The 21174-nt window shown below is 35.3% G+C and overlaps 1 protein-coding gene across 1 annotated transcript; it reads right to left on the minus strand.

Moving 5' to 3' along the window:
* Positions 1 to 18288: 18288 nt before the first annotated feature.
* LOC145675398 (52 kDa repressor of the inhibitor of the protein kinase-like) lies at positions 18289 to 20073 on the minus strand. The gene has a single exon (XM_081745801.1). It carries the CDS (start codon positions 20071 to 20073, stop codon positions 18289 to 18291), a length of 1785 nt encoding a protein of 594 aa, XP_081601927.1.
* Between the last annotated feature and the right edge of the window lie 1101 nt (positions 20074 to 21174).

Raw genomic sequence — 21174 nt, forward strand, 5'->3', positions numbered from 1 at the left:
TCAATATCTTGATAACTATAGACGTATCGAAAACGAATCGGTCCAAAACGAGCAATAATCGATGCGAAAGACGACCAACAAATAAAAAAACACACAACGGACAAACCAAAGTAATAATAAATAGTTCAACACTCACCTCACACTTCATCCGGTTCTATAATTACCTCCTTGTACATTGGTCCTGGGACTGCATGTCGTCTTGCAAGTGAAAAGGAGGAATCGAGAATACTTTGGTCGTTGCTGTATAATCTGAACAGGAAATATTGAAGTTTTGACTATCCTTAGTCAATTTGATGGAAAAACACAACTTTCCAATTTGCATACAAACTGCTGCACTTTGCAACACTCCCTTGCAACAAATTTCAATTGAGTGCCAAATATTCAGAATTCTAAACAATTCTTTAATTGGGCCCAATAAGGATATTTCCGGTATATATACTCCTCTTTCTAATCAATTGACTAAATTTCTGCCTCGATACTTCCCACATCCACATTCCACCATTTGCAAAAACGGCAAATTCAAGAAAAAGAAAAAGCACTTTCTTGAGACGGGGGAAATAAACCTTATTAGGACAAACTAAAGGTTTAATTGCCACACGCACTTACGTTGCCCACATCTCCAATTCACCATTCAAAAAGAATCTACTGTATCTCATAGAAATAAGCATTAAGTGAGTTGCATCCAAGAAACGACTCTTTGGAATGCTTATACAGTTTAAAGTGGGATTTTTCAGCCAGTTCATGCACAAGTTACCCTCGTTCTCATTCCACTAAGATAGAGAACTGCAATATAATGTATTCAACAAGGGATTTCCTTGAACAAGGTAAATCGCCGGTTTGACCAGACTTAAGCTACTGTATTTTTATATATTTTTTCATTCATTCCAAACACGGCAGAAAACGAGGAACAAAAATAATGAAATTAACAGAAAGAGTGGAAAAGAAAGAAACTCTACTTGTTTGGAAAACACAATTGGGCACATACAGCACTAAAACTTCATTCACAAAGCAACACTGTTCTTTCACTGCAATTCTTTTTTTGAAATTTACACAAAACTAATTCACAGCAACAACTTACTATTCTCATTCCTGTTACTTTACACACAGCGATGAAATCCAACAAGAACTCTGGTATGAATCGAAAGATGAATCAAACGTCCCATTAACTGAAGTCCGCTTTCTACTATATCGAACGCTAACAGAATAGCTATTCTCCTTCCTTCGAACAACCAAACCAAGACATCTACACGCACCGGGTACTACATAGTCAGTTCACCGTCACTAGGAACGAGCGAACCCACCAAAGTACTTGGCGCCACAATCGCGTCATGTGAGAAATGCGTCACGTCCAGGGCCTTGAGGCAATATGACAGAATACCTCCCCTCTCTCTCCTTAATTACAAACCCAGCTGATGAAAACAGCTTGCAGTTACAGATTCTTTTCTTCATTTCTCTTCTCCCCTTTCTTTTTTTAATGTAATCAAGATGGAAAAAGATACATAAATTCAGACATTCTCTTTCATGAGGAAAGCATGATTTACAATGATAAGATTTTTTCAAATCCTTTTCTTCTTATTTTTGTCCTCTCTCCACAGCTCATCGTAACGATATCGTTACAGGCTGGCCACCGATGGAAAAGAACAATTCTTCTTCCAGGAATTTTTCGTCATGACAGAACAGCGAGGCTACAAAATATACAAAAACCATAAGTACAAACATAAATAAACATACATATAAATACTATATAAAACCACAAATTATATACAATAATATCATATATTTACAATTAAACTAATGATAATTTACCACAATATACAATAAATCCAAATAATCCTTATGTATATTTTTTTGTTCATCATGGCCATGATGAAATAACAAAGGAATAAAATGTTATGACACACTAATCTAATAACAAGAATCATAGCCTCGTATTTACATATATATTTACAAAATTCCTATTTACGTCAGACAAACGGTCCAAAATTACCATTATTAATTACGTCTGCTTCGATAAACCTTAATCTCAGATACGTGCGAACGTCTATAAGAATCTTCCGTATCGTTTTCATCCGACACTAAAACTGTATTCGGAGTTAGAAACCTTCTGATGACAAATGGTCCATACCATTTGTCACTCAGAGACTTAGCTATTTTGTTCCTTAACGACGACTTAACATGCGCCTTCAACAATACCTTTTGCCCAACGTCTAGATTAACTGGATTTCTCCTCTGCAGCATTAACTTACGTATAGATGCCCAGCTTTTCTCCATATTACATATCGCCTTCTTCCACAGTTCTGCTGACGATTTACCTCCGAAATCGGAATCGTTGACGCACCATCGATTCTCGAGCGTTGTATTATAAGGACGTCCATAAAAGACCTCGATTGGTGACATCTTCAATCCCGAATGTTCGCTGATGTTTAAGGTAAATTGTAGCTCTGGGATAAGGGATGACCATAGATGTTGTTTGGTGGAAATATAAGCTCTGAGAGAAGCTTTCATCGTCTTGATAAATCTCTCCGCTGTGTTACCACCAGGATGGTACGGACTAAGCCTTACGTGTTTAATACCTAGGCCAAACAAGAGCTTCTTACAATAGTAAGAAAAAATATAGAGGCATTATCAGTAGACAGGGCCTCCGGAAAGCCTAATCTACTAAAAGTTTCCATCATTTTGTTGGCCACCACATTAGAACTCAAACTTCGAAGACGTTCAAGTACTACAAATCTGCTTGCATTGTCCACCCCGATGAGAATATATTTATAACCGCTGGAATTAGGCAATGCTCCAACGATGTCATACATCCAGTGTGCGTTAATCCTTCCGCTGAAGTTAGAAACTAAACGTCCCATCTTCTTTTGGTTTGATTCTTTTACTTTCTTACATATATCGCAGGTACTGACGAAAAATTTAACATCTTCTTTCAGACCGTCCCACGTGAATTTCTTCATCAGCTTGCCCAGTGTCCGAAAAACGCCAGCATGGCCACCAACTAGTGCATCTTCGTGATAATACTTAATGAGTACTCGTCTCAAATCCTTAGGGATTACAATCTTATACGGATTGATAGCTGAATTCGTTCTTTTTAACAATATATTCTTGTTCACGATATGCCCATTAACATCCTGGCCATTCTAGAATTTCTTAATGATATCATCCACTTCTGGATCTTCTCTCTGCAGTTTGTCAATGGGTTCCTTCACCAATGGTAAATCCCACAGATGCGCTAATTTCATATTTTTCTTAAATGCCGCTAATCCAACCGGGCCGTCTAAAACACTAAACTCAAAGGGATCATACATCCGCGTTATAAAGTCCGCGATGATGTTCTCCCCTGATTTTATGTGCCGGATCTTAAAATTGAATTGACAAAGTGTCTCAACAAAGGGACCATATTTCAGAAGTCTTTTGCTGTTGTTAAGGATCCAAGACAAAGCTTTGTTGTCGGTCAACACATCGAATTCATTAACAAGATAGTGCCTATAGCGAGAAATGCTTTTAACTAAACTAATGAATTCAATCTCATAGATGCTGCGATGTTCATCAGCCTCTGACAATTTCTTACAAGATCTTATATTAACACACCGGTTGAAGATCTCCGTTTGCATTTCTCTGAGACACGCAGCCCGCTATACTTTTCCCACTCCCGTCGACATGGACTACAAACCATTTATTCAGATCTGGAGTTTTCAATACAACATTTTTCAATCAAAATACATTTTAACTTCTCCAAGATCAGCTGATGTTCGGGTGTCCAGACAAATTTTACCTTCGGAGATTTAAGAGCACTAAGAGGAGCCATAAGCTCTTGTAACTCTGAGGCAAATTTTGAATAGTAATTGAACACACCTAATATCTTTAACAAACCACGCCTATTACGAGGAGGTGGGATATTCCTAATAGCAGACACTCTACTCGGGTCTATCTCCATCTGGTCTCCCTCAATTATATATCCTAGATAATTTATCCTCTTATAAAACATAAAACACTTATCAGGTGATACTGTAATATTATATTCCTTGAATCTTTGTAGAACTTTTTCCACCATTTGCATATGTTCTTCTACTGTATTGCTGGCTACTAAGACGTCATCGAAATACACCTTAACGCCCTTATCAGTTAGATCTCCCAAGACTTTCTCCATAGCCCTCGATAAAATATTACTTCCCGTCTTTATACCAACGGGTACTCGTGTATACTGATAACACCTTTTAAATGTAACAAGAGTAGTGATGTCACGAGATGCTTTATCGAGGTATATCTGATTGTAGGCTCGCTTTAGATCAAATTTGCTGTATAATTTCTTATCAGCTAGACCAGTTAAACATGCCTCTGGGTTTGGGGATGGATACACATCATTCACTACTAAATTATTGCCTTTGATCTAATTACCAACTATTCGAAACGTATTATTCTTGTTCTTGACAAGAAAACAACTACTACCATAGTTGGAATGGTCCACCTCTTCCAATATCCCTTCTCGAACAAGATCATTAATTTGTTCATAAAAATACTTTTCCTTATTTTTGGGAACTGGGAAAGGGGTATCCTTAAATGGTCTATTCTCTTTTAAATAGAGTCTACCTACAAACCGTTTAATGCATCCAACCCTTTCTGAAATAACATCAGAATACTTGACTTTCATCGAGCTGATAAATTCAGAAATCTCAGGGGTTTCGTATTTCCATGAGTCCTGACCCATACTGTGATCTTTCACCTGTGTGTTAACATGGTTAAACACCTGTGTTATTCTGAGGACCATTTGTTGAACTCAAGCAATGGTCAATAGGCTGGAACTTTTTATTACGTTGTATAAGTTTATGAAAGTTATCAGACTGTTCAAAATCCACGTCTGATGCTTCTGATCTACTGCTACACATATTCGATGAAATACTCTTACGGTTTGCATCATCCACCTTATCACTCTTATCTGGATCACTATCACCACAAGGTCTTTCAAACCCATCATCTAGTTTAGAAGATTCGGTGACTTCTTTCTTCCTTCTTTCTTTTCTTCTTCGACGACGTTCACGTCTTTTCTTGCTGCAGTACTTCTCGGCTTGTCCAGTGTTCGAAACATTTTTTGCCGTTGAATCCAAATTGTGAGCAATAATCACATTATCCAAAGGCTGTGCACTATCTGATGTAGGATTGCCACCAGAAACAGATTCTAATGTTCAACGAACATCATCTTGCGTTTCGGTATTCAAAACCCAATTTGATGATTCACTATCAGCAAAAGTTCGATGACTATTGGACATTCCACTCGCACCAACTCCATTAGCTGAACGAGAAACTTCAAAATTACAAGATTCCCCAGCAGAATTGGTAGGTGTCACAAGTCCTGCAGTTGAAGATCCCTGGAAGGACATTTCACTTGCACCACTAGGTCTATCTAAAGTTCCAGAAATCCAACAATTCGGATGTCCCATGGTGGAATCCTCATGTGCAGCAAGTCGCATCCCTTTGGAAAGAGTACTATTTTCAGAGTTCCATTCAGAATTAACAGAAGCTAAACTTTCACTACGACGCTGACGAGATCTGGATGAACCCTCAACATCATCTGTACTTCCAAATTCTCGTGCTGGAACTGTAGTACACCTAACCACTGGTCTGAAGTTCTGTACATTAGTACCCATTGGTCTCCTCCTACATGTCATTCCACTAACACCAATTCCTCCCATCGAACTCCTTGATGTTGTGCTAGGATTTCCTAATGTTCTTGAAGTTGAATTTCTTAATGGTGAAAACTGGAATTCGGACACTTCATTCACTCCACCTAATCCACTGGTCGATGATTCCATGCGACAAGCATCTGCCATACAAGCCAATGTATCTTCTATAGAACTCCCTAAGTCCACCTCGGAGTCGATCATAGCTCTAATTTGTCCCAATTGGATGTCATCTGGGACTCGAATCTCCAACAGTTTCGATTCAGTATCTGAGGAATCCAGATTATGTTGGATTCCCTCATCATGTAATCCATAGTTGAAGATATCCTCGTAAATGAAAATCGAAACCATACTATCCTTGGTTTCAATTTGATTCCTTTTCCAATGCTCCTTAGTATCGTTCGAACTCGACTGGCCATCTCGAGATACTGACTTAAATCCCTTGGGATGAAACTCGGGTTTACGAACCGTCTTCTCAAAGTTCAATAATATACGTCGTTTTCCATTGCGGAGCAATAAAACATTATTCGAATAATCAATAACAGAACATGTAGCACGCAAAAACGAAGTTCCGAGTAAACATTTGCAAGGCAATTGTTCAACAACCTTAAACCCTACTCTTTCGAAGTGACCCGAAAGATTCAAAGTCAAAATAATTTCTTGGTTCGTAGTAAAATGCAGACCCGAAGGAGCATTTACATGCTTTTCTTGCGTAATCACTATCTTCTCCAAACCGCAGGCTCGAACCAAGTCATTCCGAACTATGTTGAAACTAGAACCACCATCTATGCATATGTCCGTCAATTGATTATCAACTTTCCCCACAATGAACGAAGCAACTGTATTGTTCATCTCAGAAGGAATTTGCGTTTGACCAGGTCTCTCATCTCGTCTAGGCTCAGATATGTAACAATGACCCTTGGAATTCCGAAAATTCCCTGAGTTTCCAATTAACCTACCCGATCTATTTTCATTAAGGGTGGATCTACTTTTATTGTCTGACAAAGATTCATTTACCATTAATTTATTTTGATATACACCTTTAGACTGATAGCTGGATACGAATGTATTCACCTTCCTTTTATTAGTACCCATTTCCTTATTATAATCAAATTGTTCTCGGAAATTCAACACATGTCTATCGGCTATATCTAATAACTCCAAACGAGTTTCTGGAATATAGTTATTAAGCATTCGAAACCTTTGATTGGGGTTTATACCACAAATTATAATATTTACTAATTCCGATTCTGGACCTGAGAAACCTAACACATTCATTGCGATAACAACCGATCTTACATAATCGTTTATTTGTTCGGACAATTTTTGTCTTCTAAAAATATAATCCGAGACAAATGCATGATGACTAACAGGAGTAACAAAATTATTCAATAATTTCTCTCTTAAATTCTGCCAACCTATGTTGTTATTAATAGCAAATAATATTTCCCTCAATAAGGCTCCTGTACATTTGGCAACAATCACAGTTAATATCATACTAAGGGAATAACTTGTCTCTAAGTGAGTATCTTCGATTTTAAGTAACAATTCAAAAACCAGATTACTATTGCTCCCATCGGTCACAACTAAATTCTTGAATCGTAATTCAAGAGATTAACTATTTCTTTTAAATGCATACTTAATCATCAGATTATGTTCGACATCATTCAAATCAGGTCGGTTACTACCACTAGAAGCACCAGGTTCTAAGTTATGTGTCCCTATAGACTTACCAATAGGCTGAAAAACAGGAGAACTCACAGGAGCTTTAGGAGTCGAATTCCGAATTTGAGACACTCTTCGATAATAATTTCTAAGATTTAAATATCTATTTGAACCGTTACATTGACTATTACTAACAGCATTCACACTCGAAGAAACTCTATTTCCCAAACCCATTTGCATGGGTTGATTCATCGGAGCTTCAAAAGCAACCTGTCTCATATCCCTCTGAGGTTCTCGAGAACTAGATGCATTTGCTAGCCTACTGAAACCATAACTTATAGAATTTGAGCTCTCATTCACTCTCCCAAAATTACTATTATTTCCTAAAGAAACTCGCCTAGCATATAGGCTTCCTTGCATAGTCGGAGTAAGTGACATACTTATATTTCCAAAATCCGAATGCGTATCCGTTTCACAATAACCCCTTCTGTCACGTGTGACCAATTCCGAGTATCCTTCAGATATATAAATGCTAATATATTCAGATCGATTATTCATAGTACTTTGTCAAAAATTCAACAAACAGTAGGATAATAACACAAAAAAATATTACAGGTGATTATAAATAAACTTAATATTAAACTATCTACGGACACTACACAAACCGGGAGAACCAGAATGGAACCAACCGAGCAAACAACCTTTAACAATAATTCCTTAAATAAAGTATATATAATATTTTTTTCTAATCGATGGTAGCCTCACAAAAATACTAAATAATATATAATAATTGACTAATACCAACCAACACGACCGTTCAAACTAATTGCAATTAGTAATTACCAAAATTATTACAACATTTTTTTGTTTTAAGAATTTTGAACTAATATCATTTATCAAAAATTCTGAACTAATTGTATACTTCTCACTGATAGTTCTTTTTAAAATAAATTAGGAAGCAATAACTCTTTCCTCAAAAATGGAGCACAGAGGAACTCCTTCGGAACTGATTTCAAAAATGTTTGTAACCCTTCACTAAAAAAACAAAGAACGGAACTGATAATTTGTAACCCAACTCTTTAAAAAAAGAACAGAACTGACTATGTAGCAAATTTTGTAGCGTTCCCATCCGCCGTCGAAGTCAGGAAAATTGCCAAGTGTCCTACACACGTGGATTAACAAAAAGTCGCAAGATATGTTGATCAATCAGCAACACCCCCAACCAACTACAGAGGGATCTACGTGGGCTGATGTCCCCATTTTTATACAAAGCAGGAGTTTGGCAATAATAGATAATTCAGCATTCACCAATAAATCAGAAATATACCACAAAAAAACTTAATTAACTTAAATCTAATAAATAATAACAGACACAATTCAGCTTAACAAATATTTATTAACAATTTATTTACAGATCGATATCTGATCCTTCAGATATCCGATGGCAACAATAAATTCATCGTTAAAAATACTACGTTGTTGATTCAATTTTTCCAGTTCCAATTTAAATACTTTCGATATTAGTAAACTCAATAATAAGAAAAATATTCCATACTCGAAATTTACAAATAATATTCAAATATTAAAGTATTTATTATCTTCAATATTCAATTAAGAAGAGAGATTAATATTTCATAATGCCTCAGTATTATCAACAACACGGGATTCATAAAGTACTTTCGAAATAGTCCAAACTCTGGGGGGATGAATTCTAGATGCAATTTCAATATCAATAATTCTAATATATTTAAAGTTTCAGCAAGGGAAATCAGTAACAAGAATTCAACATCGAATATGATAACACCATATCTCACCCCGTAATTCTTTCTCATTAAATCTCAATCAATTTTCAATATTAATCCAATTCCAATTATACTCTATATGTTATATTTCAAGAGACGAAATATATTAGTGCAATACCAAATACTCATACTAATATGAAAAATAATCTCGGCTCACAGCCAAAATTGTTAAATGCTGAATTATCAATATCTTGATAACTATAGACGTATCGAAAACGAATCGGTCCAAAACGAGCAATAATCGATGCGAAAGACGACCAACAAATAAAAAAACACACACAACGGACAAACCAAAGTAATAATAAATAGTTCAACACTCACCTCACACTTCATCCGGTTCTATAATTACCTCCTTGTACATTGGTCCTGGGACTGCATGTCGTCTTGCAAGTGAAAAGGAGGAATCGAGAATAATTTGGTCGTTGCTGTATAATCTGAACAGGAAATATTGAAGTTTTGACTATCCTTAGTCAATTTGATGGAAAAACACAGCTTTCTAATTTGCATACAAACTGCTGCACTTTGCAACACTCCCTTGCAACAAATTTCAATTGAGTGCCAAATATTCAGAATTCTAAACAATTCTTTAATTGGGCCCAATAAGGATATTTCCGGTATAGATACTCCTCTTTCTAATCAATTGACTAAATTTCTGCCTCGATACTTCCAACATCCACATTCCACCATTTGCAAAAACGGCAAATTCAAGAAAAAGAAAAAAGCACTTTCTTAAGGTGGCGGGAAATAAACCTTATTAGGACAAACTAAAGGTTTAAATGCCACACGCACTTACGTTGCCCACATCCCCAATTCACCATTCAAAAAGAATCTACTGTATCTCATAGAAACAAGCACTAAGTAAGTTGCATTCAACAAACGACTCTTTGGAATGCTTATACAGTTTAAAGTGGGATTTTTCAGCCAGTTCATGCACAAGTTACCCTCGTTCTCATTCCACTAAAATAGAGAACTGCAATATAATGTATTCAACAAGGGATTTCCTTGAATAAGGTAACTCGGCCGTTTGACCAGATTTAGGCTAATGTGTTTTTATATATTTTTTCATTCGTCCGAAATACGGCAGAAACCGAGGAACAAAAATAATGAAATTAACAGAAAGAGTGGAAAAGAAAGAAACTCCTCTTGAATGGAAAACACAATTGGACACATGCAGCACTAAAACTTCATTCACAAAGCAACACTGTACTTTCACTGCAATTCTTTTTTTGAAATTTACACAAAACTAATTCACAGGAACAACTTACTATTCTCATTCCTGTTACTTTACACACAGCGATGAAATCCAACAAGAACTCTGATATGAATCGAAAGATGAATCAAACGTCCCATTAACTGAAGTCCGCTTTCTACCATATCGAACGCTAACAGAATAGCTATTCTCCTTCCTTCGAACAACCAAACCAAGACATCTACACGCACCGGGTACTACATAGTCAGTCGCCGTCACTAGGAACGAGCGAACCCACCAAAGTACTTGGCGCCACAATCGCGTCATGTGAGAAATGCGTCACGTCCACGGCCTTGAGGCAATATGACAGAATACCTCCCCTCTCTCTCCTTAACTACAAACCCAGCTGGTAAAAACAGCTTGCAGTTACAGATTCTTTTCTTCATTTCTCTTCTCCCCTTTCTTTTTTTAAAGTAATCAAGTTGGAAAAAGATACATAAATTCAGACATTCTCTTTCATGAGGAAAGCATGATTTCCAATGATAAGATTTTTTAAATCCTTTTCTTCTTATTTTTGTCCTCTCTCCACAGCTCATCGTGACGAGATCGTTACATGTCTGAATTTAATGTTGGTAACGTAATTTAACGTATGAAACCATAAAATAACCGCATCGGAATAGAATATCGCAAAAAAGTAGGTGCAAAAGCTGGCCCCCAATGCTGAAGAACAGCCAAAATTAGCAAAGTACTAATTTACAAATGATGAAAAAGAACCATTTTGTAAACCAATTTATAATTATGTAGACATAGAGATGAAGTACTATTAATAAACCCTGAACCACCATTAGTACTAGACGTCGGTCTGTCTCATCTCTCTGACTCGAATTTCTGAAGAGGTACCTACTCGGACTTCTTTTGCATGTGAATTAACGTATGGAATTTCCAGAAATAGGTAGAATGAAAGGTCGTGTAAGGCAATGTTACGTGCTAAAATATAAAGATAAGTAAGTATCTTGCAAATTTTGTGAACATAAATATGTATGCGCAAATGTTGATAAATTGGTGAGACATGTATCTTCTAGCATTTACCCAACCTAATTGGTTTATAACATTTATACATTTAATGTGTTTATAATATCAGTAATAGAGTCAAGTTGAGCAAATCTACTTACATATAAATTTAAATTGTTACTATATAATTTACTATATAATTTTTTCACACATATTTAATTGATAGAACATATTGTGAATAAGTATCCATTTATGGGCACTCTCTAAATATAATAAACTGTTAATAAAGTAACGTAGTACCGTTCAGAACATATTTTAAAGAATCCTCTGTAGACAACAGTAATAATATGCTGTGATATAGAAATTAATTCAACTTTGAAATCATAATATAGTAATACAATGCAATTTTATTTCTGATTGTACATAAATTCCCGGATAAATTCTCATTTTGGGAATATTCCCAGGGAATATTTCCGAAAAATATCTTCCCGGGAATTTACCCATCACTATGCTTATCCATACAGGTGAAAAGCCTTATAAATGCGTTCAATGTGGAAAATCTTTCACTAACAAAAGGTTCATTAAATTTTCATATGCTTGATCATACGAGTGAAAGCTCATAACATTGCATTCGCGTGTTAATTTGAATTTCATTTATTATCATTTACTTTTAGTGTTTAAATAAATTGGAAGTAAAAAAATTGAAATTCGTCGTTATGTACTTTATATAACTAATTAATAATTTGTTTTTTTAAACTTCCAGTTCTATTTGTACAACAAAGTAGCGAAGTGCTAATTTACAAAACATGACAACGGACCTGTTTGTATAGTAATGTAGAAATTCTGTAGAAATACATATGGCGTACCATGAATACATCCCGAAATACCGCTAGTAGTAGACGTCGGTCTGTCTGCTCTCTCTGACTCAGGGGTACTGGGAATTTCCTCACATGTGAATTAACGCATGCAATTTGGAGAAATGGGTTGTTGGAGAGGACGTGTGTGGCAATATTACGTGCTTAATTCTAAAGATAGGTCATATAGTTTATTTCACTGATATAATATGAAAGAAACAACCTCTGAAAGTACATTCATTTTAAATTTATAGTGATCAGTTTCGGAACACGTCTCAAATACGAAAAATGCAGGAAACAGTTTGTGACTCATATCTAGTTCCTGTATTATACTTACATTCTTTTGGATTCTAGAAAATATTAACTCATTTCAATCGTCTTATAAGAATGACGTGGTTTTAAGTTGTACCCTGTATTGTTAGAAGCAGAATATTCACCATTCACAGTCCAATTCAAAAAATGCTATAAATAGAATAACTGGCAATTTTTTCATGAGTCACACCTAGGGCATTGCTGTCTTACTGAATTCTAGTAAACAACTCACCAGCTATCTCACTCATGGAGTACCTATAACATCATTTAAAATAAAACACTTCCACGTTAATTTCTCGGAGCATCGAAAATGAGAGGTCATATTTTAGAATAGGTGAAATATAGAAGTAGTTGCCTTATGCTTACCTTATGCTTTATCTTATTTCTAATATCCGTAATATTCTCAATTGTGGCAACGGTTTTTCTAGCCTGCAGAAACTTTTTCGAACTAATTGACTGACTCTGACTGACTTAGCTGGTTCCAAGTTCGATTTTTTGCACTGTAAATCTAAAGAACTTATCAATATTCGCAAGATTGATTGGGAGGGTTGATGGTTAAAGCGTTTGTGTCCGTAATAAAAAGGATGTGTGGCTTCAAGTCACGGCAGGCAAACTATTTTTCCTTCTATTTTTTTCACATATTAATTGCTTTTTTGCATCTTCGTATATTAGGTTAGTGACCAACGATGAGGATAGGCTAGGTAGTCTGGTTCGATTATGTAAGTGTACACTTTCTTTTGTTTCAAAATACATTTCTATTTATATTTATTAGTAATCATTTTTTCTTGTATTTTTAGTGACGATGGTTTACCTGTGGCTATTTAATGTTAGATTCATGGAGAAGGTAGAACGAAGTCATAGCACGTTCTTTACACAGCAGAGCGTTTTTTTTTTGTTTTGTTTTTTTTTTGGCACAAAACGTTACTGCGAGTGTCTGTTACCCAGCTAAAATTTTTTCATTGTCCGTGATGGAGACATCAACTTTCTGGACGTAAAGACTATGTCAAATCGTGTGTTCAGCCACTCATAGTGTGTCAGCAACTGTATTATAAATGACCTATGCAATTTTATTCCTCTATCTTCCTATTTTATAGCCTTGCTGTTCAAAGAGAAGTTAAACTCAAAATTATTATTCCCATGAAAAATTGAAAGCATGAGTGTTCAAGTATGTATAAACTTAACCGGTTTCGAATTTTGCATATCACATCACTGAGTGATTATTGGCTTTGGTATATTAGAAGATGTCTGGGGGATGTATCCTCTGAAGTACATGAATATTTTTTGGTTTAGTTGAAGAGTTAATTCATTTTTGTTCTCTTATATATGTAATTTTTTAGCGTCGAAATAAAGACACCATGAATTAATTTAGTGTTAGCCCTTTTTGTATTTTGGCACATAATTAGATACATATGTGTGTGTGCTTTTGTCGATGTATGCGTTGTGACAAGAATGGTTAACCGTTGATTCGCGATCTCGACAGCTTGTTGTCATTCAGGGTTTATAGTAGGATACATTGATAGATCGAAAGGTGATACTTCGAACTTGCATAAAACTAAATAGTTTCGCGAATGAAATTTTTAGGCAAGTATACAGATGAAGTGATGACTATGTTGAAGAAATACCGAGTGTTTTCTTTCCTTTGTCCTGAGCATGTGTGTATGTAGTTTAGATAAGTTACGCGTTCGAATGTGAACATGCAGTAACACTTTCAGGGTGTGACGGCGTATAATGTATAGCGATATGACACATGTTGTTCTGATCTCGATGAATTAAATTTTGAATATTGTACTTGTTGATTAGTTACATATTTCGGATACTTGCGCACGAGAAACGAATGATTTACGAAGCCTGAATTTTCGGTCGTTATCTCTCTTCTGATTTTTTAAAAATAAGTATTTGCGTTTCTGTTTAATCATACATGATTAGATTGAGTTTGGTAGGGATTGGCTTAAGACAGACACTAGTGTACACATACTTTTCTTTATTTTGGTAGTCCATTTCTGTGCCAAGGCGCCGTCACCTTTGTGTTACTATTTCCGTTTCTAAACGTAGTATTATCTGGAATCTGGCGCACAGGGTCACGCTCCTGTGGTTTAGTAGTGCTAGCAAGGTTCCGGTCTATAACAACTTACTAGTTCAAAATTTATCAGTTATATACATTATTAATTTTGGCTACCGCAATCAACATTTTCATCGTTTTCTCTCTTCCCCCTTTTTAAACTATTGTTTTATCTCAACATGAGTTCTTTTCTCACTGCTGTGTGGCATTGGACATTTTTTGTTGTATAGAAATTTCAAAAATAAGGCACTGTTCTCTATCCCGCAACAAAGACTGGCTGTGATCTTTGCGAAGTGGGTAAGATACGGTGAATGATGGGAATTTCGTGAAGCACTTTGTCTTTGTGAGGTCCCCACCGTAGGGCACAGATTTGATCCTCAGCTCCAAGGGACCCCTGTGTGGCCGTATATTTTGATGCCCAAACGTTTCAACCGATGGAGATAAATTTTGGCCTTAAAATCGACGCTTGTCGTAGCTGTTTGTTAGGTCGGAATACCATCTCCGGTAGCATCTTTCTTACGTTTATCTTGTTCTTCAGTGCCTATTTGTTTTTTTTTCTACCTCCTTCTTCTACCCTTACTTCATTCAAATATTTTTTAAGTTATTACCTTCTCCTTCTCCTTTTGAAGTCTTTAAATGATTAATTAGATTCATCATTTTTTATTTTGATTTTCAGAAAAGTATTAAAAATCATTTTTCTATACTGTATATAGAGATTAATATTTCTGTGGTTCGGACACCTTCGCAATATATCTAGGGGACGTTCATTTTCATAGTCAGTGGTTTTTCCCTTTCTCGATCGATAGCATTCGCGTACATATAACCGAATTGATAGTTTCATGCCTCTTTTCATTTGGATCCATAGCCTTGACACATCTAGATTAGAGTCTCCCTTGTTGGAAGTAATAACTTTTAGTTTTTGTTATTCTCGTCCCACTGATAGTATTGTTTGTAACCTTTAATTCTGACAGCTTAACTCAGAGGTGAAATGTTTTCTTTCTTTCTTTTCTTTCCTTTTGTTGTGAATTGTGGGTGCACAAACTTTAGTATTAATATATAATAATTCGTAGATATTGATCTGGAAAACTCTAATATATTATTAGGTGTGTTAATTTTTAAAAATAAATTTTACTTTTTTTGTTTCCTCTACATTCGTGGTTCTGCTATTCACTACCTGGTATATGAGAGTTTTTTTAAGTACGCATTGTGTTGATCTAACGCGCTTATTTGTCTTCTGGTCCGGAGTTACGTTATTAATATTGTGTTAGTAATTTTAAAAAATGTGTAAACTCAGCATTCGTCTGCAAGTCAATTAAATATAATTATACTTGTCAATGTGATGACATTTTTACTGGTGTACATGTGATTATGTATGATTAAGATGTTCTTGTTCAACATATCGGTCGACGAAACGACGTCCTTCGCTATGAATTTTTCTCTAGTATCTACTCTAACTTAAGTACTTGAAGCCATATTTATATTTCTTAAATTTTGTCTCATGCATAAAAATATATAAAGTCGAGGTTAATGAATGTGCCTTTTGGGTGTAAAAAATTTGTGTCTTAACCCTGTCATACTAACAACTACTAAACAGCATGGACGGGAAGAAAGTAGATTAGCATGTTACCATGATATATTTGTGAATCATACAGTAAAATCCTGATTCTAAGAATTATTCAGCTTAACTCAATCGTTTCTTTACTGAATAGTAAAACTGCAAATTGTGATTCTCGTGAGTACAGAATTATAGGTAAAAAAGAATGCATCGGAAAATTTCAGTGATTTTTTTCTTTTACAAAACATGACCATCTAATCCGTTGGAGGCACCTTTAAATGATAGTCGTTTCTACTAGCATTTTATTGATTAATTGTTTGTTTCACAGTACACTATAATCTTCAAGATTATTATTCGACAATTTCTTGATTAAATACTGCATACATATCAAGTATCAATCAGTAATTTAATCAAATAAGTAATGTAAAGATTCCGGAACTGGAACCCCGGAAGATAGAAAATAACAACCAATTTGTGACACTATAGGCTGTTATGCTATTTTATTTGTGTCTAAGCATCGCACTAAACTTTGTAATATTTTTTCTTCAACTTGAAAAACGAAGAAAGTGTGCAAATGCATTATTGAATATGAATAAGAAATGGATGCTAAAACGTGTAAATTGAAATATATATATCTACTCTAATTGAAATTATTAATTTCTGAGCGTAAGGGACTGATAAATCTTTCCTTCCTTAAATGAAGATGCGACCACATAAAGACACTAAATGTATGAGGAACAAAGGAGAATTTGTTTTCTTTTATGCGTTACATAAAATTAAATCTTTAGTTACCTTCGGTACCATATTTCTACATGTCATACCTATATTTGGCGTTAGCCAACTCGAAAACAGAAATTCCAATGCGTCTTTTCTTACAATTGAAATATGTTTAGACGACTTGAACTGTTAATGTAAATAACTATATATATAATATAATGAAATATCTGACAATAATATTATTATTATTATCGTTTGTAAATGAAAATCTTTTTGTTTTTCTTACTTTTCTCTCATTAATAGTAATAAAAACTGTGAAAAATGTAGTTATTGATATTTTCTTTTGAATTATAAATAACCTAATATATCTAAACGTTTACCTTTGTATGAAATTAGCGGTAGTATGAGTGTGACATAGTTTTACATATGGGAACCTAAGACAGTATTAAAGAATTGTAATTATTTGCTATGCAAACATTGAACAAAGTATTTGGAGATATCATTAGAAGCCATTGGTCATAAATAACGATTATTGAACATAAATTCACGCTTCAACTGAATTTAAATCTTTCCGTTTGTCCATTGTGGCTTTTCGATATTAACAAGGGTGAGTGAACCAAAACTAATGACATTGGAAACTGAATCCTGAGAATCTCCTGAGAACTTCGATTGCATCTTAATTTGATTTTTTTTTATTTTCCGATATTTATCCAAATTTCAAACAAGAATTGCAAATGCAGTATACATTGCGAATTTTATTAAGAACAATGACTCCAGAAACTATAATCTTTCTCAGCTAGGCTGGGTCTAGGTGAATCAATTTTAAGCATTTACCTGGATCCAGGTCAGTGTTGTATGGGTTGGCATGTGTTTAGCTGCAACCAGTAGCGTAGCCAGGATTTTTGTTTGGGGGGGCCTTAGTGTTGTTATATATATATATATATATATATGCGTTTGTATATGTTTGTCAAGGTAGTCATTTAGGATAAACTAGTAATAAAACGAAATATAATAAATTAGTTAATATACCGTAATAAATTTATATAATATGTTAAACTGCATTAGACAGGTAACAGAAATAACCACGAAAGTAATCCAATAAGTGAATTAAAACAGAATAAACAATGAGCAACGATCGAAGCTGCGTAATTACTAGTAAAAATGTCCTTGCCCAGTGGTAGACAAAGGTTTTGCAGGTTTCAAGTTGTTGCAATACAAGATAAGAACTCAAAAAGAAAAATAAGAACTAAAATATTCTCTAAGGGTAATACGATGGATCTGAAGTGACAAACAAACACATTGACAAAAAAAAACTTTTAAGAAGAAACATTTGAAACTGATAAGAGCACTAAAACATAAATTGAAATTATAATATCTATATGAAAAATAGTTATTAAACTACATAAATAGCCATTCTATTCGGGATAAGCATAGCCACTCGGATAACCATTACTTAAAACGTAGTCTCCTAGAGCTCTGTGCATATCGGTTAACGACAGCTTCAATGTCAATTGAAATATCTCTGTGCACTGTCATAAGTGTTAGAGCTGTCAGTCGATCTTCGTTTGTTTTGTTTCTCAAATAATTTTCAAGTCGTCTTAATATAGAGAAAGTTCTTTCCACAGAAGCTGTTTTAACAGGAAGCACTGCTAAAATTGTGAGAAGGAGCTTTATGTTTGGAAACATTTCCTCATCTATTTGTTGTAATTTCTCCACTACACATTTAGGAACACGAGCTTCTTTCTTCCAATGTGCAACCCATAAATTCCACTCGGCTTCTAGGATATTAATAATACTGTGATGAAGATCTTCTTTGTAGAACTCAATTGTAGGCAACACATCTTTAAATTCCCTACACGATGTTTTAGTAGGGAGCAAACTGTCAAGACCGAGTAAAATAAGCTTGTGATTTGAAAACCGGGATTTCAGTGCACCCAAAATTTCATCTAAAAAAGGAATAAACACTGATCTTCTATAATATTCTTCAGGTGTTTCAGCTTCTACATTAGACCGGAACCTTTGAGTCCCTACTCTTCTTGGCATGGATGGAGTAACCCCTACTTTGCTTGACATTTCCTCAGCGTTGATATATAGCTTCCGAAACTCATCTGTTGCACTTTCTCTCATGTTACTTATTGTTTCTTTTACGAGACTCACTCTTGACATAGCCGATGCTAGATCTATTTGCTCTTTCTGCAAAGCTTTGGATAATGGATATGTTGTCGAGAGAATCTTTGACATTATTGTCAGAGCAATTATAAAAGGGAAATTACACACACTTGCATGAAGAGTCTCGGCTTTTCTGGATACATCGCTTTGTGTTCCTGTATTAATTTCTTCTAGTGCTTTAACAACGGAATGAAATGAATCTTTAAATATGGCGATGGCATCGTGTCTCTCTATCCAACGAGTTTCACAATAATCATGAATTGATGAATGAGTCAGTCCATCAGCTAAAAGAATGTCTTTCAGAATTTTCGACCTTTTAGCTGACGCTCGGAAAAACGTACACACTTCAGACACAGTTGAAAAGCAATTACGAACACAAGGACATTTTGCCGCATCACTTAAGCACAAGTTTAAGCAGTGCGATGAGCAGTGTGTGTAAACAGCTTTAGGGAACTCTCTCTGAATATGGGATTGAGCTCCGTTAAATGATACTCGCATTGCTGATGCACCGTCATAGCCTTGACCTCGTAAATAAGCTAATTCAACACCCAGCTGAAGTAGATTACTCTTAATTGTTGAAGCAATAGCTGATCCTTTAACGTCATATACAGGAACAAATGTAAGAAAATCTTCGCGAAGTCTTACAGTGTCTCTGTCAATATAGCGAACACATAAAGAGAATTGTTCGATACGGCTAATATCAGTTGTTTCATCTGCCAATACACTGAAGTATTTGGCACTCCTTAATCGTTGTATTATTTTATATTGGATATGACATCCTATTATGTTTAATAGTTCATTTTGTACTGTTGGACTTACGTACATAGCATTTGCGCCCGAATTTTCTATATGATCACTTAGAAGAGAATCACCTCCTCTTGCACGGTAACGCAATAAGGCGCGGAAGTTTCCGTCATTGTGAACAGGATCCTCCAGCGTCAAACGTCCTGAATCCCTATGCCCACGAAGTGCTATTTCCTGTCTTCCGCATAATATTAAAGTCTCCACAATAACTGATAAAACAGCTTTGTTCTTCCCGGTATCACTTACATCTTTACTTTGCATTTGTTGCACAACGTCCTTTTGCTTACCGTCAAAAATTTTGAGAAAATTTTGAGCTGATGTTCGTGAATGTTCGTGTTATTTTGTTCTAGCATGTTCATCAAAAGTTTCGATTGCGTCTTTCCATTTGTTGAAAGGTTTCTTTACTAAACTTTGAAGTGTTTCATGAGAGCCACTTCCTACGCCGCCTTTGAAAAATAAAGAGCAGTATTTGCAAAAAGCGCCATTAAGTTTATCGGAATATGCCAACCAAGAATACCGCTGAAACCATCTGACTTGAAAAGTTCTTTTCTTAGACCCTATCATTTGAACATAGCATTTATGTGAAGCAGAAGGTTCCCACGTTCTTCGTAACAGCATTTCCTTTTCAACGTCTGTAATATTTGATTTTCCAATGAAAAGGCCAATGTCATTTGGAGCGTACACGTCGTCCTCGTCCTTTTCCTCAGTATAGTCACAGGGTTCTTGAATTTTTGATATGGAGGTCGCACTGCTCTCTCCACTCTGCAAAGATATAACGTGATGGCCAAATCAATTTCATGTATGTTACATCATTTGTACATAGAATGATCAACAAAAAACTAATATAATTTATCAATTTTTAAGGAAGATATTAAGGAAAATCTGCAACTGTTCCATTCAGTACGTATAATTCTAAAAAAAATCTTGGGCATGGGCAGGTGGTAGGTGGTCTTTCATTCGTAACTTTGCTCCCTGATTTTTAAAGCGAACGTACAAATTTTTAGTGAAAAAGAGGGTTTCCATCTCTCCCATGTATTCACACTTCCACCTCTCCGAACAATTGCATACATTTTCGTGAAGTTTTTAAAGTATCATATTAAACCGAATCTTACTATTTCAAAATTACAGAGGTCGAAAATAGAACAAATGATAGTTAAACATACATTGCTTGGGGGCCGTAGTCCCCCAGAACCTCAACTAATTTGACCTAGCTTTCCAAAAAACCAATATTTAAACTAACATCAGTATTTGTTTGCAAATTTTACTTTGATTCAGTTAAGAAACGCACCCGACAGAATGAATTAAATATAAAATTGAAGGGACGGAGAGTGTGGGGACCCAACTCGAATGATTTCGCTCATC

This window comes from Thermobia domestica, chromosome 18 (assembly GCF_964235325.1).
Source record: "Thermobia domestica chromosome 18, izTheDome1.hap1.1, whole genome shotgun sequence".
NCBI classification, from domain to species: Eukaryota; Metazoa; Arthropoda; class Insecta; order Zygentoma; family Lepismatidae; genus Thermobia; species Thermobia domestica.